The sequence below is a fragment of the Myotis daubentonii genome, chromosome 6, assembly GCF_963259705.1.
Source record: "Myotis daubentonii chromosome 6, mMyoDau2.1, whole genome shotgun sequence".
Lineage (NCBI taxonomy): Eukaryota > Metazoa > Chordata > Mammalia > Chiroptera > Vespertilionidae > Myotis > Myotis daubentonii.
Window position 1 is genome coordinate 36,547,915 of NC_081845.1, and position 25,625 is coordinate 36,573,539.

The following is a 25,625-nucleotide window of genomic DNA, read 5'->3' on the forward strand; positions in this document are numbered from 1 at the left end:
GAAGGATTCCAATTATAGGACCATTACCTTAATGAAGGAGAGCAGTTCTTAAGGAACAGACAGTTTCATTAGCTTCATCCAGATGTCACTGTGGGAGGAAGGCCCTTCCTCTCTGCATTGCTGTTTGTTGGGGTGGCCGAGTGTGTGCTGCTGGCAGGCGTTCTCTGCTGCACCGAGTCCTCATGCCTGTGGGTGGTACCCAGCCAGACTCCCAGTCCCTGTCCACCATGATTCCATTCCTTGGTCTCCACATAGTACCTGCTCACTTGGCTAGAGTGTGTTCTCAAGTCATTCTTTCTTCAAGAAAAGTTGGTGGCAGTACACTTTTCTGATTCCTTTCATACCTGAGAATGTCCTTGTGTTACCTTCACACAGAGAAAAGGTACTTGGCTGTTAGGTGAGGATGGAGGTCAGGGGAGGGGCTATGACTTATAAATGGGTTTTTAAAGCTTTCCAGGCATCTTCGCCCAGCATGAAAGGTCCAAAGTAAGAATCAGAGAAGGAACTTAGAATGGAGTGTTTAAGGTGTGGCCACATGAAGGGCAAAAGGTATGAGGAGACATACCTTTGTAAAACATGGGATTGCTTGGTTAGTTAGCAAGTTTTGTAAAAGGAGTGTATTAAATGGAAGGGGAGAAGGACAAGCTCAAATTGATTGAGAGCCTTAAAGCCAAATAAATAAATAAATAACTGAAATGTGACACTGAGTGGAACAGGAAGGAGCCACATCAGACTGGAAGGTTGCTTGCAAGATTTGTGACAAAAACCGGCTCCGTCTTACAAATTTCCTAGTAGCAGCTTGACCTGAATACATTCTCAGCATAGCAGTCCAGCTTGCTTTTCTGCCAGCCAAGGTTCAGAACCATTCTTTGCATCAAGGTTAGAGCTGATTTTGTACTGATGGATTGTTGTATATGAGAAATGCAAACGCAAAAAGTAGTTTTCTGGTGTTGATGCATAAAATCAGCATTATGCATTTTACCCTGTCATTTCACCTTACGATACTTTGTTCTTTCCCTCCACTGCCACTGCCCCATGTCAAGCTGTCACCCCTCATGCAGTGACCTCCTCATGGAACTTCCTGCTTCCAGTCTCCCCCACCCCCTCCCCCACCACCACCATTCTGTCATTGTCACCAACAGTTACTGTCCTAGAAAACAGACCCAGTTATCCTCCTCTCTTAGTTAAAAGCATCCATGGCTTCCTTTTACCTTCCAAATAAACCAGAAGCCTTAGTTTTGCACCAGGAGTTCAGCAGTGAACCAATGGACAAAAGCTTCTACTCTCGTGAACTTTTATTCTTCTTGGAAGAGACAAACAATAAACAAAGGTAAATAAGCCAAATACATTCGGTAGTGGCTAGTGGTAATAGGTAGGGAGAAAATTAAACTGGGAAGGGGATAGAGGGTATCAGGAAAGAGTGGCAAGGAGGGCCTCACCGGGAAGGTGGTATCTGAGTTAAAGACCTGAAGGAAGCAAGGCGCAAGCCAGGTGGAGATCTGGGGAGAAGCCCTCCTTCCCAGGGGACTGGGCACAAGGCCCTGAAGAGCTGCAAGGTGGCCAGTGTGGCGGGAGCAGAGGGAGCAGGAAGTCTGAAGGCCTCGGGCACATCAGATAGGGCTTCCTGGGTCATTTTCAGGACTTTTGCTTTTATTCTTAGTGATATGGGGAGGCACTGAGGGGCTTTGTGTGGGAGAGTGACAAGGTCTGACTTACGATTTTCTCCTGCCACACCTCCACCCTTCACACCAAGAGATCACTCTTGAATATGAAGTTGCTCTTCTCAGCTTCACCGTCTGCCTCCGGCTCTTCCAAGCCCAACACAAAAACATCACCTCCTTTGTGTAGCCTTCTCCATGTCCAGGTCGAATGGGTTGTCCCTCTGCTTGCTTCTCTGTTGAAGCCCCTAGGTGTGTACTTCCCAGTACCTCTGAGCAATGTAAGGGGGGCTGCTTTTATGTGTTCCCAGGGCCCGGCACAGTGTCTGTCCCATGGTGGACTGAACAAATGTGAGTGGTGGACGGATGAACGTGTGGGTGGGTGGGTTGATGGATGGATGGATACTACAGGGAATAAAAAAGATCATGCCTATGAGGTTTTTGAAACAAGATTTTTTAATTCAGCCAGTCTCAGCTCTGTTCCATCATCCCACACATAAATACAGCGTGTATTTTCTCAGGCATGAGATAGACGCTGTCCTCAGAGTTGTGTGGGGAGATGGACCCTGTAGTGAGCACATACACTGTGTTCCAGCCGCCATTCCAGGCAGACTGGCCCTGCCATCCAGAACCCTGGCTCTCAACCCAACAGCTGCCTGTGCATTTGGCAGGATCTGGCGAAGCTGGAACATTCCTTCGAACACATCACATCTGTCAAGCATTTGAAGCACTTTCAAATCTTCTAGCGAGTGGCAGCTGCCTGACTGCTGCATGGGCCGAGTCACTTGATGACGACTTACAGAAGCCAGGGAAATCAGTGAGACTGTAGCACCCTCCTTAAGAATCCGAAGTCCTCCCTGTCCTCCCTCGGCCACACTCATGCTCCAGAGCCCTGAGCTGTGCCCAGCGGCCCAGCATTGTGGCCCGTACTCCTGCCGTGCCCAGCATGCCTAGAGGAGCAGCTTTTTCTTGGGGTAGGAGGAGGTTAGGACTCACCGGCCAGGAGAATGGGAAGCAGGCTAGAACCTCAGATCTTAGTCAAGACTGTTGTGTCCCTTGCCTTCTCTGCCCATCCACAGCCCCCAGGGCTTCTCCGTTCAGCTCACCTGGTCCCTGAGAGCGGACATCCTGCCGATGCCCAGGAGTCATGTGGCCACCTCCCCCAATGAGGTTCCTGGGGCCTGTGTGCTGGTGAGAGGAGGAGGGGGAGGAGCAGAGTGCAGGCGAGGAGGCAGCAGCAAAGAAGGGCTTTCCACTCTGTCCTGTGCTCTGTCCTGTCTGCTGCTCCCCACTCCCAGCCCTGCATTTCCCTGGCATTCCTCCTGGCACTTCATGGTCTTTCTCACTCTCCTCTGGACAAGGAGGTCTTTATGATGGGGTGTTGTCTTCCTTACACAGCCTTTGTGCATTGTGGCACCTGTCCTTTCTGTACTTGCCAGCACAGTGGGTTTAACAGAAGAGCTGCCCTGGGGTTACCTGGTAAGGCAGGGAAAGAGAAGCAAAGCTTGTCAGCATGTGCCTTCTCAGGGTCACCCCTTTATTGTCATCTCCATTCTGCCCAAAATGTGTCCTTTGTCCAACACCAAAACCTAACTGGGCACCCTGCTTGTTACCCCGTACGACAACCAGAGCCTACAGTGATGTGCTAGCAGGTGCTCGTGCTGAGCAAGCAACACAGCCTTAGTCCTGCTTCCTCCCTCCCAGCCCCACACGCAGGCTCAACAGACAGCAGACAGAGGGCCTTCCACAGGGTCATGCCGCAAAGCCAGGCAGCCTCTGACGGAAGCCTGTGCTCAGCAGGTCATCCCCTCGGAATGCAGAGCTCAGTTTTCAGATGTAACCTGGGTGTCTGATGGCCTGAACGTCATCCCCATTGTCGCCGTGCTCAGGTATTTGCATGGCACAGAGGCCCAGGCTCTTGCAGCCCACAGTCACATCCAAGTGCAGACTTGAACAGGTAACACTTCAAGGTCCCAGACTGTGCGGAGGCGGCCCCTCCAAGACCCATATCAGGAAGCTGCACAAAAAGGGAACGTGTAAAGCAAAACATTCCTCTTTCATATGAGATATTTTTTCCAAACAGCTGAAGGCACAGTGAATGTTGAGGTGTTTTGTTGACAGATGGAGAAACTGAGGCCAGGGAGGTCAAGTCACCTAGTGAGAGATGCAGTTGGAAGTAGCGAAGTGGCTCTGCCCATGAAAATGAGGGGTTTTCTTCCCTAAAGAATCTAAAAAGAAAAGGAGGAGGCACTACGGAGTTCATATGTAGCTCAAAGAGGAGGAATAGGGAAATTTAAAAGGGGGGGAAACCAAAAGGGAAGAAGGGAAAGGAACACACTCCCGTGGAAACAGAGCCTGCTGGCAACCAGAACGCAGGAAGGGTTGGAAAGTGAGAGTTGGAAACAACATGCAGTCGGAAACCGAGAGGAAGCCAGGACAGGATTTAGAAGGGATAATAGAATCATAATGGCGGGAAGTGAGCACAGTCCACTTGGCTGGAGAGTCAGCTGCAGTGTTTTGGGCAGCCCAGTGGGAAATGATGCCATCCGACCACGTGTGAAGGCCTAACAACATCCATGGTGACAGGAGGCCCCGGGGAATGTGGGGAAGAGGGACAGGGAAGCGGCCCCGGCACAGTCCCACTTTCCTGGTGGACTCCAGCGCGCAGCAGGAGGCCAGGTGCCACAGTGGGGCCCAGGCGGGCGGCTTTGGGGGAAAGGGGCAGGGTGTCTGTGCTTGCTGGCAGCCAGGCCCTTGCCCCTTCTCTGATGGACGTGGAGGGTGGGAACCTGGACACACTTTGTGAATATGGCACCTGCCATGGTCAGCACCAGGGGCTGGCAGAGACCACCCCCCTGCTGAGCCGTGGGCTCTGTTGCAGCTCCCACTCGGGAACCTGGAGACCCCCACTACTGATGAGTGCGTCCCAAAAGTGTGCCCACACACCATGTTTTAAAGGTTCTATCTTTCCTATTTCTCCGCTGGCATTCTTCCCACTGAAAAAGGCAAAAAAGAAAATCATCCCCTAGCACCCTCCTCCCTCACTGTCCTCTTCGTCACTTAGAAAAGTGCGGTGAAAGGACGCTTTTCTCCTGTGTCCCTGTGTCCCGCCGGCTCTGACCGCCCGGCACTCGAGCCCCTGCACAGTCCTTCCCAGGCCCTGCCCTTCACTCCAGGCACCAGCAAAGCCAACGTCTCAGGAAAAGTGGCTAAAAGAGGAGAAATAACAGTTCTCTTTGTAACAAAAATATGAAACCATCTAAAACAGGAAAATGAAATACGCTCATCTTAAAGTAGTATGCAGAGTAGAATCCATTTTGGCTAAAAAAAATTCTTGAAATAAGTAAGATTTTTCAAAGTTCTTATAGCTGTATTCTCATGCTGTGTTTTAAATATGAACACAGTCCACTTAAACTGGCTGTTGTTTGTCAAGTAGCAGCTAGCCTAAGCCCTCTAAGTGGGCATCCGTGGTTGTGCAGTTACTGTTGCAAAGACCTGCAGTGGAGGCACCAGGGCCGCAGGTCAGCTGTGTGGATGCTGCCTGGGGGATGGTTGGGAATGAGCCAGCCCCAATCAGATCTCCATTGTCAGCCAAGTACATTGTCTCAGCCCCACTTCTTTGGCAAAGCTGTCATTAGTGGGTTCTGTTTGGCCCAGTGCATGGAATTGGTGACATATGCTCTCTGCTTTGCGAGGCCTACGGAGAGAAGGCACGAGAAGAGAAAGGAGAGAAGAAGTGGGAGAAGGAGTGTGCCCCGGAGCTGGCAGTGTGGGGCCGGCAGCGTCCTGCCAGGTTACTGCTCGTCCCCTGGCCACGTCCCCGGGGAGCAGGCTGCCTCAGGAGGTGCTCCATGCTGAGGGTCAAGTTGCTGTGTGTGCTGTGTCTCAGGGTTGGACCGAGCACTGGAAAAACAGGCCTGATCCAAGTGATCAATTAAACTTTCTGTTGGTGGAGATTGAATTTAGAGTTTTTAAAAAATACATGAAATCTTTCTATTTCAGTAGTGTTATTTTTAATGAAATGAAACATTTACTGACATAAGCTCCGCAGAGCAATTGAATGACCAATTAAACTCAGTGGTGCCATGCTGGACGGTCTCAGTGCCAGAATACAGCACTAGGAGGCGTGGGGGTGGGGAGGGGTGGGGTCGTAACTACCTTCAGAAGGCCTGTCAGGCCTCGGAGGTTCACCTTCTGCTGGTCTTTCCTCCAGTCCCTCCGGCTCCTGGCAAGGGTGGGACAGGGCGACTTCTGCAGGTCAGGCCATGTGGCTTCTGAGATACTATGAAACCAAGGACTGTACTGACAGACAAAGGAAACGCTTTGGAGAATGCCAGTCCAGATATGCCATTACACTGTCTTTCTAACCTTTCCAGGCTGCTGTCACTCCTGCCAGGACTTCCCAGCAAAAACCCTTGGGACCAGATGTGCTTCCAGAATGAGACTTTTTTTTAAAGCCCATACAGTGCGCAGACCATACATTATATAACACCCTACGAGAGTCTAGGCAGCGCTCTGTATTCAAACATCCTTCCTTCTGCAGCAATACCTGTGAATACAGAAAAGCACTAAACAGCCTCCTATCAGGCCAGGTTTTACGTCCCAATGAAGTCAGTTCAGATCAGTTTTGCTGCCAAGTGAGTTAGTTACCAGAACGTCGGGTTTCCAGAGCCGGTTGGGTTTGTGAGTTGTGGGTAAGGAAATGCTGGCCCTGCACCCTGCTGCTCCAGGCTCCTCCCCTTGCTCCAGCTCCCGGCCCCATCTGAGTTTTCAAGTGAATTTCAGCAATTGGTGCTAATTATGCTAATTAGCCACTGAGCTGACCAAACATCCCACAAAGGGGGGCATCTGTGAAGTCTGGCAGGATGTGGGGACGGGGTACCCAGACTCATTCACAGAACCTCTCTCACTAAAGTAAGGGTCACCCCGAAATGTGAGGGAGGTTATGTTACAATATTTAAAGCGAAGGCCTACTTCAGTACAGTGGAAATAACATGTGGATTTTATCACCTCAAGAAATTGGAGTGGCAGAATAAGAAAGCACCCTAAAAGCATTGGACAAGCATGTGACTGACAGGGCTGTGGTTGGCAGCCACAGGAGCCAGGATAAACCAGCTCCAACAGTAACAACAAAACAAAGAGAATTGGCAACAGATCCCGAAGTCTGGGTGTCGCCTCCGCAGGGAGGCAGGGCTGTGCACGCGGCCCAGCTCCTCTGGACAGGCTCAGGGCCCCGCTGAGGGCTGCCAGCCCCTCCAGAATTAAGGGAGCTGCTGCATGCACACGCTCTGTCCTGATGGTTATGCCCCTGAGAGACAGGGAAGAAATCTAAGTTTCTGTATGGCTTAAAATTCAGTTCTTGCTTTTGTCAATTATCAGGGTCAAAAGTTGGGGAGGAGTCCAGATTACAGGCTCAGGGCCAAGGAGCAGCCAAAACTACAAGGGCTTGGCAGGCGATGGCAGAACGTGATACGACACAAAAGGGAAGGAAAACGAGAGAACGAGAACGGTGCCTGGCGGTGATTGGGAACGGGGTCGGGGCATTCGCCTCACCCCAAATGTGGTATTTCCTGTTCTGTCAAGAAGGCAGGGGGGCTGCTTTCCCCAGAGAGTCAGCGGTCTCTCCGAAGCCTCCTGCGAGCCCTGGGCAGCCTGGTGTTCCCCGAGGCAGCAACCCAGAGGGTCACAGAGGTCTCAAATGATAGATGGCCTGTCCGAGGTAATCGGGAAACACTGGCCCTGGAGACACCCTGTCTCCCCGTCAGCGTCACCAAACCCCCGGGTCACTGGGTCAGACAGTGCCCAGTGTGGCATGACGGCAGATCTCGGACAATGGGGCACCAATGCTTGCCCAGGCAGGAGGAAAGCTAATTTGTGAACTTTGTAAATGGAGCTTATAGATGCTGTACACAAGAAACTGTGTGTTTTCACTCCATGGGCTTTTTTTTTTTTTTTTTTTTTTTTTGGTCTGCTTCATCCATATTTCTTTGTCATCTTGATTGGAATATAGCTTTACATACAATAGAATTCAACAATTTTAAGAATACAGTTAGTCTGACAAACATAAGCAATCACACCACCATGTACAGGTTATAGGCCAAATGCTGTCCGGGGACCAAATACAGCTCTACCCTGTTTTTATGTACATTTTTAAAGAGTTAAATACACACACACACACACACACACACACACACACACACATACACAACCCACAAAGCCTGATTTACTCTCTGGCCTTTACAGGACTAGTTTGCTGAGTCCTGATGGAGAGCATTTCCATCACCCCTCAGCTCACCCAGGGCCCCTCTGCAGGCACTCCCTGCCCCTCCTCCTGGCAATCACTGATCTGCTTTCTGTCACTGCAGGTTTGCCTTTTCTAGAATTTCATAGAAATGAGATCATACGGTATGTTACCTTTTGTGTCTGGCTTCTTTCACTTATAACACTTATGAGGTGCATCATCTGGGTTTTTTGTGTGTGCGAGTAGTGCGTTCCTTTTTTATTTCTGAGTGCTGTGCTGTCCGGTTAAAGGCAGGGTCCCACCCTGCGTGAGGTGGGGACCTCGGCACGGTTTCACGTGCCGGCTCAAAATAGAAAAAGGGGGAGGGGCAGGGCTGGGGCCCGCAGGTGCCCGTGCTCACCGCCCCTGTCTTCGCAGGCATGAACAACCGGGAGGTGCTGGAGCAGGTGGAGCGCGGCTACAGGATGCCCTGCCCGCAGGACTGCCCCATCTCTCTGCACGAGCTCATGATCCACTGCTGGAAAAAGGACCCCGAAGAACGGCCCACTTTCGAGTACTTACAGGGCTTCCTGGAAGACTACTTCACGGCCACAGAGCCCCAGTATCAGCCGGGCGAAAACCTGTGAGATAGGGGTCAGCAGAGAGGCCAGTCCCAGAGGCTCCGCCCCTCCCCATTAGCTTTCCATCCGTAGCCAGCTGCTGGGGCAGCCAGAACCGTCCAGGATCAGATTGCATGTGACTCTGAAGCTGACGAACTTCCATGGCCCTCATTAATGACACGTGTCCCCAAATCCGAACCTCCTCTGTGAAGCATACGAGACAGACCTTGTTATTTCTCAGACTTTGGAAAATGCATTGTATCGATGTTACGTAAAAGGCCAAACCTCTGTTCAGTGTAAATAGTTACTCCAGTGCCAACAATCCCAGTGCTTTCCTTTTTTAAAAATGAAAATCCTATGTGATTTTAACTGTCTTCACCTGATTCAACTAAAAAAAAGTATTATTTTCCAAAAGTGGCCTCTTTGTCTAAAACAATAAAATTTTTTTTCATGTTTTAACAAAAACCAATCAGGACAGGTGTTTGTTTTTTTTTTCCTTTTTTACAAATATGAATACATATAATATATATGTCCCTGTACATACACCATGTGGGTGCTAACGTGGAGACCATGGCCAACCTGGACCGCAGGCTTCAGGACCCAGAGTGAGGATTTTACTGCAAAATCAGTAGAAAAGCACTGATGTTATTCTGAAAAACCAGTGGCCTCATTTTTGGCTTTTTCAAAGCATGAATTTTTTTTTTTTTTAATTTGGATTGCACTTTTTTGATTCATGACTATACCTACAGATGGCTGTTAGGTTGACTCTTTTCAGCAGCCCCCAACCTGAATTCATAAAGCCTGTTTCCAATATTTGCTTCGACTTACTGCGATTTGTTCTTGAAACTTAAAAGTGGGCATATATAAGCCAACCAACGGCCAAACTACTACGAAGGGAACTGGAAGATGGATACCACGCAAACTTCTTGTATAAAAATATGAATGCTGAAATGTTTCAAACTTTTTTTATTTAATAAATCTTGTAACCACATTTAAATGGTCTAAAACCCATAGCATTGTAGTGATGGCAACCTGCTAAACTTTCTCATGCAACTAAAACTTCCAGGAAGGTGAGGGTGGGGGCTGTGCACTTCCCATTGTAAAGTAAGTGTTTCAATGTCCTGTACTGCTAATGAAATGACTTTCTGTGTGTCCGAGAGTTCTCCAGTGGAATAACTATGCACTACTTGACATTTCATGGGGATGCACACAAAAAAAGTATTACATTTTTAGTTGCTGTTTGTACCAACCTTGAATTACATGTTTAACAACAACAAATCAAAAAAGCCTATTTCTATTGAGTTTTTAATACTGAGTAGCAACTCTGAAGTCTTAATTCCTTTTTTGTTATGATTTATTTGTGACTTTGCATTTTTAAATTGTTTAACTTTCTTAATTTAGTAATTAAAAAGAGAGCATTTTACATTTGAATTTTTTTTTTTGTTCATTTGTTTAAATATGGAAGGGACTCTGGTGGTGACATATCTGTTCCATGCCAGGTGGTGAGGAGCCACCTGGGGAATGTAACCATTGTGCAGTGATTTCCAAACGACAGAAACATCTGAGACACCTGGAGTGTTTTTTTTCTTTTCTTCCCCAGAAAAGCTAGGCTATTGTCTAGCTAATTCAAAGGAATGTTAAAGTATGACTAGGCATACCTTAACATTTTAATTTATCAGACATTTTCTTTAACTGGAATTTTCTGTGTCCCACATGTAGGGGAAAGAGACAATTACCAGGAGAATGAAGCAATTAACAGGAGAATTGTCCTTGTCGTGGAGTCAGTATATGTATTTCCCAGCGTCCCTCCACCTCTGTAATGAAGTTGCTAAGCAGGGACACAGGCTGGCATGCCTGGAGGGGCAGTGGGCAGACAGGCTAGCTGTCCAGGCCTGGCTTTGCACACGCTCAGCTGTGTTGAACAGCAACCTGGCTTCTCTCACTTCCAGGTCCTGTCTATAGAAATGAGGGGCTGGATGAGACTTGCTGTAGTTGCCTGCAAGGTCTGAGACCCTGTGCGTTAGGGTCACTGGTGTGATGTGGAATCACACAAGGAGGACCGTTTTCTTGCTGGAATAACCTTTGTGTTTAGAAAGGGTTTCCAACATTGTTCTAAGTGACACAAAGAGATTTTCTGGCGAATCAAGTCTTTATGGTATTGTTTTGGTATTAATCCAATTATTACCACTGAGCAATTTATTAACATGTTCTAGATATTTGTAAAGATAACTTTGTTTTTAGTCTTCCCGTCTCACCAGTTTGGATAATTTGCAAATATTCTCTGAAGGATTTTTGTTTATGTTTTTTGACTCGGTCATTCAAAAAAACCCGAAGAAGTCATAACAACCTGTTCGAAACAGAGATTCTTTAAGAAAAAAAGTCTCTTCAAACCAAAGCATAGCCTTTAATTCATCAGTTGAGTTCCTTGTGGATTCTCTCCGATAAATCAAAACTAAGGATTCGGGTTAACTTGAGGGCACGCTTCCCAAACGCCGTGCTGGAGCTGTTCTGAAACACAGGGCGGGGCCCCAGGATAAAAGTATGAAAAATTATGAGAGCAGCGATAAAGATGGAGAAATCAGAGGCGTTTCAGGCATTTCCTTGCAAGAAGCTGATGTGCTGTCAGGAGCTAGCCCTGAGGTAGCCCAGCCCAGCAATGACACTCCCTCCCGGGGTCCCCACAGCCCTGGAAGCCGCCCTTCCTCACAAGTCCTAGAAGTCTGGGGTGAGGAAGTTGCATTCTCTGACCAGGAATCTCTCTCGTTAAGAAAGAAATGTACCTTGAAAGGTACCGTAGCGGTGAGTGGACTTTCTGAAGATCACATAGCCCACTGGAGAAGCAACTTGACAAAGCCCAAAACGGTTCCTGCTCAGCCGGCTCCCTGTGGCCCTCGTCCCTCACACTGTCCTGGGGGTGCTGCTGGGCTGCGAGGCCAGGGAGCCCAGAGCAGCAGGGCCTCCCTGTGTTTGCTAGGGATCAGGGTGTAGACCCAAGCAAGGGCGTTTGGCTCTGCCGTGGTCACGGCAAAGGTGGGTGGAGACCCAGGCAGGTCCACAGAAAAGTGAAGGGTGTTCCTCGTCCCTCAGAGACAGCCACACTACTGAAGATTTCCTGGCAGGCGCCAGAGGGGTCCACGTGAGAGACGGGAACCCTCCTGTGGCTGAATCTTGGCACCGGAGGGCTGTTCCAGTAGCACTGGAGCTACAGAATTTTGTCTGAAGTTTCCTACGGGACCTAAGGGTCTCTGTGGTATTCCCTGGAAGGGTTCCTACATGAGTCTTGAGAGAAGGCAAGGTCCCAGCCGTGTGCAGGGGAGAATTCCGCTGAAGCCCGCTGTGTGAGCGGTGTCACCCGTCCTTTTGTCCTGGTTCAGGACCAGAACCTGGCTTCACAGAATAGGCATTTGCTAACGAGCTGTAGTGGATAAAATGGTGTTTGGTCAATGTGTGTTCCTGAAAGTTACTTTAATAAGTCTAAGTGATTTATGTTGACTTTTTTACCATTATATATTATTGGAGTTCAATTTGACTTCCCAAAATATTTGCTAAAAGGCAGGGAGACAGAGGGGAGGAGGGGAATAGTTTGGCGGGGGGGGGGGGGGGGGGGGGGCGGGGGGGCGCGGGGGGAGGTGGAGGAAGCTCAAGTTTTTATTCTAAAAATGATATTGTGGGGTACAGATTTACTAAAGCAGGTACCAATATTATGTTTGTCTTATTCACTGATCAAAAATAGATTACAACTGCAGAGAAAATAATTAAAAATTAGTACCTTTAATATCTTTGAAATATCAATGGACCTTCATCATTTATATATACCTGCATTCCCAGAAGTTGTTTTGTTTTTTTTTTTAGAGGAAGGGAGAGAGACAGAGAGTCAGAAACATCGATGAGAGAGAAACATCGATCAGCTGCCTCCTGCACATCTCCTCCTGAGGATGTGCCCGCAACCCAGGTACACGCCCTTGACCGGAATCGAACCTGGGACCTTTCAGTCCGCAGGCCGACGTTCTATCCACTGAGCCAAACCGGTTTCGGCCAGAAGTTGTTTTTTAATACATTTCTAAATTGTACCTCATTCCTTCCAAACATGCAAAGTATTCAGAATCCCTTCGGTGGAGAGAGGGGGGTATAACCTTTATTCTGAAATTAATTTTGAGGAATGACAATAAGAATAAATGGTTTTCCAGTAGAGACTCTTCCAAGGAGAATGTGATCAGGGACAAACAACAGCTCCCCCAGCATCCAGATCACTACGCTTTTTTCCCAGAATAGTTACTCCTCTTCTAATCACTTATTTAATAACACGACTCTTCTTTTCGTGCATTTTCCCTGCCAGATTGTGAGCTCCTTGAGAACAAACTGCCTAACTCGTTCACTATTCTCCCTGCACCTCGAGCAGTGATGAGCCGATGGTAGACATTATTGGATGGATGGATGGATGGCTAGAAGGAGGATGCCGTCCGACAGGGTGAATGGTTGGCCTGGGAGTGACACACTAAGAACCTGCAGAGCCCACCTGGACTCGCCGTGAGCTGCCAAGGCACTAGCCCTGCCGGTTCTCACTGTTCTCCATGTGTGGTCACCAGTCTGAAGAGTCAGTACGTGATGGGAAGGCCCAGTCTGGAGCCTGAAGTGAACACCATTAGTGTTTCCCAAACCTTTCCCAGAAATCACCCAACACCAATGGGAATACACTTGTACCCCTGAGACCTGGGGCCGTCAGGTCTCATTCTAACGTAGCAATTTTATGAACGTTGGATGGATCATCTACTCCTAAGATATCCATCTTTGTCTTCACATGAAGTTATCTTCCCAGACCTCCAGGCTGTGCGGCGTTAACCAGCCTGTGGCCTGCCGTGCCCCTGCACACCTCTGTGTGACCAGGAGGCCTGGGCCCTGCTCGAGAAGCACGGTGAAGATGCTGTTCATGGCATGTTATTGCTAACGTGAAAATACTATAGTTGGGAAAGGTAACATTATCCCCATTAACATGGATTCTCGTATCTGATTCCCTTTTTTTCGCCAGCGAACAACAGCACTTTGAGAATGGAACAGAAGACAAGGGGGGCTGATGATGGAAAGAGGAAACCGTCCAGAGTCCACAGGCAGCACAGGTCCAGTCAGGTCAGCCTGCTTGTCCCAGATGGCAGCAAACAGAAGACAGGAGGGAGGTGGTAGACAAGGAGCCTGAAACCAGAGCTGGAATGAGAGGACTTTCGCCACCACTCTTCAAGGCAATCGGATGATGGTTGATATGACTGTTGATATGTGTAAGAACATTCATTCATTCTAGAAGCATCCATAGACTACTAATTATGGGTGAGACTCTGTACACTAGAAAGTCAAAGAGACCTTAATATTTCCAGTCCAGTGAGGACGGAGACCCGTAAGAGATCATTGCAATGAGCTACCTGCTAGGTAGAAGCTCAAGTGGTAACAAAAGAATGCCGTTCAGGCCCTAGCCAGTTTAGCTCAGTGGATAGAGCGTCAGCCTGTGGATTGAAGAGTTCCGGGTTCGATTTTGGTCAAGGGCACATGCCCGGGTTTCGGGCTTGATCCCCAGTAGGGGGCGTGCAGGAGGCAGCCAATCAATAATTCTCTCTCATCATTGATGTTTCTATCTCTCCCTCTCCCTTTCTTTCTAAAATCAATAAAAAAATATTTTTAAAAAAAGAATGCCATTCACCCCAAGATGGGAAGTGCAAGGGAGGCTCCCTGGAGGAGGTGATGCCTGACCTCAGTCTTAAAGGACTAGCAGAGTATGTATTGCTTAACGGTAGCCCAGTGTATTTTGCCTTTGAATGTGTTTCCTTCTACTATCCAACCTCCATTAGGGCCTAGCTCATTCTTTAAATATAGAAGATGCTCAGCAAATGCATTTAAGTGAAGAGAAAACAAAACCACGACATGAAAACTCTGAAAATTGACCCCCACCCCCCTGCCCTCTCTGACACACACCGCATATAGGCACATCATTTATTCTGATTAGTGGGCTGCTAACTGGAGGGTAGATGATACCATAAAAGAACAAAGTGTAATGTTTTAGACAGCTTGTTGGCGCCAATGTCCCAGCTGGAATGTAGTTTGAAATATATTTATAGAGTATGAGAATAAAATAATTGCTTGGGAAGAGACTGGAAATAACTCCTCACCACCTCTGTTAAAAAGGATTACTAGAGGGTTTTCTCTCCTTTATGAAGCTGTTGTCACCCTTTCCCTTCCATTTACTAGGCTATTTTGCTTCAATCGTCATGCAACTGGTAAACTCATGAAAAAAGGTATATATTAGCAGTTGCAAGGAATTCTGGTTGTTTTGTTTTGGACTTTTTTTCTCCTTTAGTTAATTATCAAGTGTTTGCTATATAATAATCAATGAGTAGCTAATTGGAAGCAAGAGAGAATGAAATGGGTATAATCAGATAGTGTTTTTAATGAAAAGCGTACATGTAATACTGTGGGGAAATATTACTAAACAGCAAGATATATACATTTATTTTTTTGGTGTGTGTTTACAAAAGGATCCCTTTAAAGGCAATTATAAACTAAACCCGGGTATGTGAATTCTTTCATTTTGTAGATTCCTCCCGAGGGACAAGCCCTGGAAGATACCGGGAGGGAGGCGGAGCCACTAGAGATCGCTGGGGAACCCAACCACCCTACACAGGGAGGTCTGTCAACTCCCAGAGAGCAGCGAGGAAATGGTGAGCAAGTGGCAGCAGTTGCCTGGAGAATTAGGGAATGAATAACAATGCTTTCTGGTAAATTAACCGTATTACATTGTGCACAGCAAAGGGATGGAAAAAAACCCTGTTAAAAACTGAATAGTAATTTTCCCACATCATTTATGTAAAATGCATAATTTTCCTACTTCAGTGGACTTTAGTTTGATTTAAAATATGAACAGCTCCGGTACTGTTCACCAAAGCACAATTTATGAGATAATTGGGGAGGGGGAGAGGAAGGGGTGTCAGACTGTAATCAGACACTCCTGTGTGAGCCGCTTCACCCACTCCTCTCACCTGCAAATTTCGGAAAATATTTGCTTATAGGTTCCCGAAGGTCTCTAAGTGAAAAGTGCGAAGCATTAATCACTGTCATTCTATCACTAACCATGACCTCACCATATTTGATGGGTGGAAAGCATGCTTCATTCTATTCGGTATTTTTCTGCTCTAATTCAAATAAGTACTTGATTTTGAATTGTAGGGGAAATGGCAGTGTAGCAAAGCTGTGCTTAGAACAGCAGGCCGAGAACAAAAGCACCGTGCATGCAGCCGAAGGGGACCTGGGAAGATACAGAGATAAAACAAAAAGCTGTGTGCGGCTGCGATGCTGTCTCAGAACCAAATGCCAAATGGAGAGCATCGTTCCAACTGTGAAGATTTTGCAATCTACAATGTCTGAGAGAAAAAGGCACCCTTACTCCACCTTGACACTCAGAAGCTGTGTTATTGCGACGGATTGGATTATGCTGTTTGTTCATGACCAATGTAGGTTTTCAGAACCAGTGTGGTCAGGGGCGGGTGGAATCCCAGAGGTGGACCTGAGGCCCTTCACTTCAACAGTCACCGTTCGCTTTCCTTCCCCTCCCCGCCCATCCTCCTTACCTCTGCTCCCTACTCCCACTAGAACCATAGCATTTCTATTTAGGTATTCACTCGTTCTCTTCGTCTCCATCTCCCCACAAAGGGCCGCTGTTTACTTACTGGTGCCAGCCCTTAGATTTTTTACCTTCCAGGGCGAATCTGTGGCTGATTCTGTCTGCGTCTCCTGGTGGCCTCTATAACCCTGCTGACCCCAAAGCTCAGCACTTCTTGTCTCTTTGGGTGTCTGTTTGGGCTGGGCAAAGGAGTCTCCCCACTGCAGCCCACACCACACTGGGTGGGCCTGGGTGACGGGGTAGGCGGTTACAGCCCTGACAGAGATAGAGACCAGGAGGAGGGTTAGAAAATAAGCAGGAGATGGCAGATTCCGTGCGGGCTTGTGGCACGTGAGGCACCTGCCGGCGTCCACGAGAGGCTGAGCTCCTGCCTGGTGTGGTGGAAACGTCTGGGCTGAGGTTAGGTTAATTCACAAGTCACTACAGTGTGACTTGGGACAAGTTACCTCATATCTCTAAGCCTCTTGGTCTCCATTTCCTCATACGTAACATGGGCTGTTGTGAAAACTAAAGAAAGAAAGATGCAGACAGCGTCTAGGATAGTGCTGGGTATGTGGCAGTCGTTTTGTCTGTGTGGGCAACTTCCCCTTCACTTTCAGCCTGCCCTTCACATGGCGGAGGGTAACCTAAAATCAACGCTGTGACTGTGTGATTCTCCTTCTTTAAAAATGTGATGGTTCCCACTGACCCCCAATAGTGGAGGAAGGCGTGATTGGAAGGCCTGTCCAGCCCACACTCCTTTCTTTAAATTCCCCCCACACTATGCCTCTTGAAGGCCAGGTCTTCACCATGTGACATTCCCCCCACCCCCCACCTCCCACCAGAACAGCTGAGGATTCCAGGGGCAGACGCCTGACCAGGAGGAGCCAATCTGCTGACTGACCACTAGCTAATGGAATTGTCCCCCTTGAGTTGGAACCAAGAATCAAGAGGCTCTGGTGAGGGATGCTTGGCCTACAGGTTAGGCTGAGTCAGGGTCAGAGGGCCTGGTGGGGAAGCAGAGGACACAGTCTGCAGGAAGAACCCATGGCTGGAGAGCATGGGCCACTGAGAGAGTGAGAGCTGAGAGCCACTGCTGTCCAACTCCACTTCCTGAGCAGCATGTCCATGGGATTCCTCAAAGCCTTGCCATGCACTATCTCGTCACTTAACTAATTCAAGGGAAGTTAGGCCCCTGCAGTTGAGCCCCACTGTTTTGCCAGCCTCATCTGCCCCTCCCCTCTACCATCACCCCCACCCTAGATCCTGACTACATGAGTTGTCTACAGCTCCTCAAGCAAGCGCGGCTCCAGCCATTTCCCCGGCCTGGATGTTCTTCGGCCCCGTCTCCTCTTAACAGCCTGTCCACCCTTTGTGGCCCAACTCAGACATCTCCTCCTCATGAAGCCCCCTTCGATCCCCCAGTCGTAAGTGACGGCTCCCTCCTAAGAACTCAGGACTTGGCTTCTGGTCTCTCCTCGGCGTTCACTGCACGCGACTCCCTGAGGTTTCCTCTTTGCCTCTGTCCTCACTGCGGGTTGGAACTTGGCACGCATTAGGCTCGGACATTCCACTGAATTTAATCCAATGGTTGGAATCCTAAAATACGATCTAAGTTTCTTCAATAAAGAGTATGATGCCAATATAAGGCATTGTTCATTAAAATGGAATTGCATTTATAGATTAAAGGGATGAAGATCAAAGGGCACGTTTTTGGCCAGGAGTTCCGAGTCTTAGAAACCCAAATAAATTGTAGACGTTTTATTTCCTGATTTGATTGGAACCACAGCACTGGATTTGGTGCTGTAATCTGAAACTGTTGGCCTGGTGGAAAATCTGTTGCCTCTTTACTGGAAGTGCTAGGATTGCTTTGGCGCACATGCCCGTGGCTGAAACCCGCTGGTAACCCGGAAGGCCAGACTTAAAGAAGCTTTCCTTGTGGATGTGGAACCTGCAAAGTCAGGCCCTCAGTTGCAGTTACAGGCACACCTGGCTTCAAATGTAGGGGAGGGGGTGTGGCTGTATTGCATGTGGCCACATGTCCACTCAGGTTCAAGATCCTATGGACTCGTGTGGAGAATCAAAAGCAGCAGTTCGTGTAGACCAAGCATGTCAAACTCACCGCCCGTGGGCCACATGTGGCCCACAACGAATATTTTTGTGGCCCAGCCAATATAACGGTGTGTAAGAAACTTTTTAATAAAAATTTTGCAACTTAATTTTTACAACATCCTGTTATGCATTATTATTAATAACGAACTACAACGTTCACTAATGACTGATTACTATAACCGAGTTGCATTTATTTCCCTTACGCACCTTATGCGCCACAGGCGCACCATTTCTCTCCACTAATCTAGCTGCGAATATTTTAGCAGCCGATTGCCACGTCATTAGTCTTGGACTGACTTGTTTGGTGTGCGCCACAGGAAATATTTTGCTTTCAGAGAACAAGAAAAATAGGTTTATTTGTGTTATGCTTATTAATTTATGCAGTTATTCAGTGTCTGGTAAGTTAATGTTCAAGAAAAAATATTAATTTTTATTAAAGTGTTCTCTTATTTTATGTTAACAATTACTTATTTCAGCCCATTGTATTCAGCATGTCTCTGTCGAAATAAACCTACATTTCTATGAAAATTGAAGCTTTTGTTTTTTTTGCGGCCCACATAAACTTAAACCTTGTGTATTTGGCCCGTGTTGGCCTTTGAGTTTGACATGCGTGGTGTGTAGACAGTGATAGGCTCGTTCTCATGACCATAATCCCAGCCTGAGCCACTGTGTATCTGACCGCCCCCGACTCCCCCTGGGGAGCTGGGTTTGGGGTTCTAGGTCATGGGAGGAGCCAAGCCCTTGACCTCAAGACCAGGGAGGAAGGGAGGCTCCCAACTCCTAAAGCGAAGCTCACTTTCTTACAGTGCCCTCTGAGCCTTCCCACACACTCTGAGCAATCCCCAGTGAGAGTGACCTAAAGCCACGGTCCCCACACCTGCCTGTGCGGGACCTAAGAGGATCTTTCAGAATGCAGGTTTCCAGGCCCCTCCCAGACTTGCTGAGTCAGGCTCGCCTGGCAGGAGGCCCAGGACCCGTCGCTGAGTGTGCATGCTCTTTCCTCCCCCCACCTCTCCCCTGGAAGCTGTGCAGGGAACTGCATGACCATCCTTTTAAGTCCCACTTGCCTCGGCCCTAGCGGCCCAGACACGGAAAGCTCCTCAACTCTGGACTGAGCAGCCCAGGCAACTGTGGCACAGCCTGGCAAGGAGGGACACCAAAGGGGTTGGAGGCAAGAGCGCCCCAGGGCACAGCTGCGGGTGCTCCCCTCCGGGAGGGCACAGAACAGTCTCGGCCCTGGCCTCCCAGTTTTTAGCGAAGCCAACCAGGCCAGGCCAGAGCAGGAGGGCTTGGCCTGACTCATGCCCTGAGAACGTAAGTCCCTGTCACGAGGGAGCTGCGGGCAGGCTCCTGGGAGCAGCATGAAGTGGACTGGGCTTTGGGGAGCAGGATAACCTGACTCCATCATACCAGGGAGAGATGCCCAGCACACATTTCTTCTCCCTCTTGATATGGGGCCACACGGCCAGCTTCAGGCCAGTGCCGCCCTGTTGGGTTTGATGAACCTGACCTCCAGACAAGGGACGATATTTCAGGGCAAGCTCCTGGTTTTATAGATGAAACTAGTCCAAAAATGCATTGAGTGTACACCTGAAACTAGCATAACCAATATAAGATTGTATGCCAACTCTACTTACATTTAAAAAAATACACTGCGCCAGAACCAGTTTGGCTCAGTGGATAGAGCGTCGGCCTGCGGACTCAAGGGTCCCAGGTTAGATTCCAGTCAAGAGCATGTACCTTGGTTGCGGGCACATCCCCAGTAGGGAATGTACAGTAGGCAGCTGATCGATGTTTCTCTCTCATCGATGTTTCTGGCTCTCTATCCCTCTCCCTTCCTCTCTGTAAAAAATCAATAAAACATATTTAAAAAAAAAAAAAAAGATTAACTTTTAAAAAAAAAAAATACACTGGAAACTCCCATCGGCTTTATTCCTGCCCCTAGCTCATCCTTTTCATAATGAGAACGTCTCCATGTGAAGTGGCCTCCAGCGCTTGTCCCTGGGCTGGCCACACAGAAGGGATGCCTTACCTCACTTCTTATGCCCTCTTTTGAGGAATGTAACTACCTCAAGTGCCTCCCTTACCCTCCTGAATGGCGGGATGGGACCAGGGTGGATGCAGAAGCGCCGCCGCGTGGAGGGGATTCCAGCAGCCAACAGGGACTTCCTCAGAGGCTGGGTGACTAGAGTCCTGTCCCACTTAACATTCTTCAGGCTGAGAAACCCTCAGGCACAGCTGTCCTGCCCCCCCCCCCCCCCCCCCCCCCCCGCTGGCCCGGGAAATCCCGCAGGGTGTCACGGACTCTGGTGACTCTGGCTGCTCAAGTTATCGGCTCGGACCCTGCTGGCTGCTGCTTCAGGCAGCTGAGAGCACAAGGCCTGAGGCTCTTCTGATCCTGGGCAAGACCCAGAAATCTGCATTTTTAAATATATGAAATTTTTCTTTTTGATGACATAGGTCCAAAATCACATGTTGGAGCCTTAAATCCCAGGACCTGAGAATGTAACTTCATGAGTCAAAACATAATGTGCTAGAATGTGTCTAACCCCATAACAATAGATTATGGACAAAATAACTTTAAAAAATTTTAAACAGCTTTATTGAGACATAATTCATATACTACCATCCAATTCACTCAAAGTATACAATGTAATGGCTTTTTGTGTATTCACAGTTATATAGCTTTACCACAACCAATTTTAGAGCATTTTTATTACCCAAAAGAAACTCCACACCCCTTAGCCATCTCTCCCCATTCCCTTTTCATCCCCTTCGCCTTAGGCAACCACTAATCTATTTTCTGTCTCTATAGACTGGCCTATTCAATACAACTCATTTAAATATAATCATACCATATGTGGTCACTTCTGTGGTTTCTTTCACTTAGTATAATGCTTTCAAGGCTCATCCATGCTATAGCATTTATTGGTGCTTTTTTATTGCCAAATAATATCCCACAGTATGGATATACCACACTTTATTTATCCATTCATTGGTTGATAGACGTTTGAATTATTTCTACTTCTTGCGTATTGTGAATAATTCATGTACAAGTTTTGTGTGGACATATGTTTTCAATTCTCTTAGGAGTGGAATTGGTAATTCCATTCTTAAGCATTTGAAAATACTAAAAGTTTTATTCAAATTATTGTTATTCAAACTAAATAAGCAAAGAGAGATATTGCACCCTCCTTGATTAGAAACTTAATAATATTTAGATGTCAGTTCCCTACACCAATCTATAGAGTCAAGACTATCCCAATCAAAATCCCAGCAAGAACTTTTATGGAAACTGACAACAGGATTCTAAATGTGTAAGGAAAGACAAAGGATTTAGACTAGGTAAAACCATTTTACTAAGAATAACAAAGTTGGAGGATTTACACTACCAGATTAAAGACTTACTATAAAACAGAGGGGTGTTAGGGCAAGGATAAACAATAGACCAATGGAACAGAATAGGCCCCAGAAATAGACCCATACATACAGGGGAGGGCAAAAGTAGGTTTATAATCAAAATACAAATAAATATTACAGTAATAAATAATAATACAAAAACAAACTCTGTGTTTCAAGTACTTGAACCGCATCCAGCACGGCCAGGGGTGAGCCTAAGGAGGGGCAGTGAAGGATTAAACAAGACAGACAAGAGAATACAGTTGGGGCCAGGTAGAATCACTGCGCCTGGATGAGGAAACAGTGACACAGCCTGTAAGCCGAAGCTTTATTTTATAGTCAGATCACACAAAGCAAAACAAGGGTAAGATGTTTACAATGTTCTTGCGAGTTTCAAAGCTACTTCTTTCCTGTTGTTGCCATTCTCTGAACTCTATCAAGCTTTGTTTAGGCAGCACTTGCTGCACCTCCCGCAGCCCATATCCCTTAGCTACTATAGTAGGGTCGAACTATAAGGTCAAGCTTACAACCATAGCCTTTTGGCTATAAGCTGGGACTTGTATGTGGCTTGGCCACAAGTTGATCTGAGGCTTGATCTTGTCCAAACGCTGTAGCCGCTCTCCACAATACTCAAACTGTAAACCTACATTTGCCCACCTATGTATATAGCCATTTGATTTGCAACACAGGCACCATTGCAATCTAACACAAAAAGGATGGTCTTTTTGATATGGTAGTGCCAAGTCATTCGCAAATCCGCATGGAGGGAAAACAATGAACTTCCACACTTACACCATGTGCAAAAATTGATTTGAGGGTGGATCATCTTCCTAAATAGGAATAGGCCTCCAGAGGAAAATAATAGAATATCTTCATGACCTTGGACTAGGCAGAGATTTCTTTAGAAGATTTCAACAATTAAAGTAAAGCATAAAAAATGGAACATTATTTAAAATAAAAACTTATGGCCCTAGCCAGTTTTGCTCAGTGGATAGAGCATCAGCCTGTGGACTGAAGGGCCCCAGGTTCAATTACGATCAAGGGCACGTACCTTAGTTGCAGGCTCCTGGCCCTGATCAGGGGCATGTGGGAGGCAACCAATCGATGTGTCTCTCTCACATGGGTGTTTCTCTCTGTCTCTCCCTCTCCCTTCCACTCTTCCTAAAAATCAATGGAAAAAATATCCTCATGGGAGGATTAAAAGAAAAAGAAATGTACGTATTTAAAAATATAAAATAAAATAAGAACTTATGTTCATCAAAAACACCATTAAGCAAGTGAATAAGCAAGTCAAGGTCTTGGAGAAGATATCTGCAATACATATTTCTTACAAAGTTCTCATAGCCAGAATATATAAAGAACTATAAATCTATAAGTAAAAATGGGCAAAAGACTTGAACGGTCCCTTTACAAAAAAGGACGTCCTAATGGCCAATAAGCATAGGAAAAGGTACTCAACATTGCTCATCAAGGAAATGCAAATTAAAATTACAGTGTGATCGCACTGAACAGCAAAAAGACTGACAATATCAATGTTAGATGTAGAACAACATTGCTGGTGAAGTATAAATTTATTCCACCACTTTGGGAAACTGGCAGTAAAGTTAAGCATATGCCTACTACCTGTGTCCCAGCAATTCCACTCGTAGGTATAGATCCAAGAGAAATTAGTGCACATGCCTACAAAAAGACATGTACATGAATATTCATAGCAAACAACTTTATTCATGATAGCTAAAAACTGGAAACAGTCCAAATGTTAATCAATAGAATGGGTCAGTGAGTTGTGGATAAATTCACACAGTGGAATATACTACACAGCAATAAAAATTTTTTAAAAAAACCTAACGATACATGCCATAATATGGATAAAATCTCAAAATTACAATGTGAGCCCTGGCTCATATGGCCCTGTTGGTTGAGCATCATCCTGTGCACCAAGAGGTTGCTGGTTTGATTCCTGGTCAGGGCACATGCCTGGGTTGCAAGCTCAATCCCCAGTAGGAGGCATGCAGGAGGCAGCCAATCAATGTTTTGCTCTTACAATACGTTCCTCTTTCTCTTTCTCCCTCTCTCTTCCTTTCTCTCTAAAAATCAATTTAAAAATCTAAAAAAAAAAAAATGATAATGTGAGTTTAAAAAAATCAAACACAAAAGAGTACATTTTTTATGATTCCATTTTATGGAAGTTCAAAAACTAACAACTAATCAATGGTGTTCAAAGTTAGCCTCGCAGTTCTCTTGGGGTTGGGGGATATTAGCTGGGAGAGAACACAGAGGAAGCTTCCAGAGTGAAGGAAATGTGCTCAGTCTTGGTCAGGTTGATGGTTAGATTGGTGTCAAAGTAAAAATCCACTGAGCTGCATACATGTAAGACTAGTACACATTACTGAACGTAAGTTATTCCTCAATAAAAAATAAAATAATTGAGAAAGGCTGCTCATATTAAAAGAACATTATATTGGCTTAAATTTAAGTCTGCTCTCATTGGGGAGCAGATAGAATATTTAACTTCTCTGAGCTTCAGTTTCTTATCTGTAAATAGAGATAATGCCTACCTTGGGTATATTAATTTGATAATTAGGTACTGTATATAAAATATGTTCCTTAACTTCTCTCCCTCAGTTTTCCCATCTGTAAAATGGGAATAAAAGTAGTAACTATCACATATCAGAAGCTAATTCATGTAAAGTACTAAGAACAGTTTCTGAGACAGGAAGCTTTCAATAAATGCTGATGGTAGCAGTTGTCAATGCTATTGTCAGCATTATGAATATGGTCCTGCAAGGCCCCATTCAGCTGCTGTAGGCATCTATAAATAAATGAAAGCCAGGAAGATTGGGCGGGTGGGCCTACGATTCCTGTGTCTCCCTGCCCAGAGGTCTTTCCACCACCCCTTGCTGCCTCACTGAAAGGGAGGAATCTAGGGATGTATTCATTCTGCACTGGTTTTTATGGGCCTGGCCATCTGTGCCTGGCAGTAGATTTCTATGTTCATGTAGCATAAGGGGCCTGAAGCATGGGGAGGAAAAGGACTTCCATCTCTTTTTCTTCCCCTCTAGGTGCTTAGACAATGAAGACTGCTCCTAACTTAACCCCTGATGGGCCTTGTTCTGTTCTAAACAGTTTCCACATAGTCTGTTACCTCCATTTCAAAGTTGAGAGAACAAGGTGGCTAAGTGACTTGGTCAAGGTCATAGCCTAATAAGTGGGGGGAGCCAGGAACGGAGTGCCGACTGCCCCGTGCCAGAACCCCCTCTCCTAATCTCCGCACAAGACACCTCCTCTAGGTGGGCTCGGTAGCCTTTCTCGGTCATAAGTCCCTCCTTGAAGCCCTTCGCCTCCTCTCTTCCCCACCTCCTGTTTGGGGGTTGAAGGAGCCACAGTGGCATTAGCCTTCCAGGTCTTTACTTGAGCCGAGCTCACAGCCCCAGCTTCCTCTGTGGCCGATTCCATTCCCGCCCTGCAGAGCTGCCTCTACTGCTGGCTCTGGGGACATCCGAGCCTAATCCAGACTTCACGTTTGACAATGACACTCCCTTCCTCTACATCGGCCCTGACCCACTGGCCTCCTCTTCACCTTTCCGTGCCCTACGTCCACCTTCTTTTCCTTTGGGGAGTAATGATTTGGGACATCGCGGGCGCCCAGCAGTTGCCATAGCCAGCCTGCCGGGGCTCCTGTGCTTTGGGGCTTAGCTGTGTGAGAAGCTCTCACCTCTATGGGCTCCAAGGTCCCGCGTGTTCACAACTGCCGGCCTGTGCACCGCCTCGAGTCACAGACAGAGCTGAAGGGGTGGGTTCTGCAGCAACCCTGGAGCGCTGGTAAGGATTTCAATGTAAACGCCCCTCACGTGTTTGGTTCAGTGAGTTCTTTGGAAATTCTTTATCTCAAACCAGAATTCTAAAGTAAAACCATAAAACCACATGCGAAGGAATAAAACTGTCACCCCCAACCCACCGCACCCCACCCACTTCCT

At 47.0% G+C, this 25,625-nt stretch overlaps 1 protein-coding gene and 1 long non-coding RNA gene across 9 annotated transcripts in view; both read left to right on the forward strand.

The window, feature by feature from the left end:
- FYN (FYN proto-oncogene, Src family tyrosine kinase) overlaps nt 1-9,929 on the forward strand; it is a 212,583-nt gene extending 202,654 nt beyond the window's left edge. For all 8 annotated transcript variants that reach the window (XM_059700667.1, XM_059700666.1, XM_059700672.1 and 5 more), the window contains one exon: nt 8,317-9,929. In XM_059700667.1, the coding sequence (XP_059556650.1) occupies nt 8,317-8,525 (209 nt within the window). In that variant the 3' untranslated portion in view covers nt 8,526-9,929. The remainder of the gene's footprint in view (nt 1-8,316) is intronic.
- Nucleotides 9,930-12,682: 2,753 nt separating this feature from the next.
- On the forward strand, nt 12,683-16,293 carry LOC132236984 (uncharacterized). Its single transcript, XR_009453426.1, has 3 exons — nt 12,683-13,768; nt 15,076-15,199; nt 15,705-16,293. It is a non-coding gene; the product is annotated as an uncharacterized LOC132236984 (long non-coding RNA).
- Nucleotides 16,294-25,625: the final 9,332 nt, after the last annotated feature.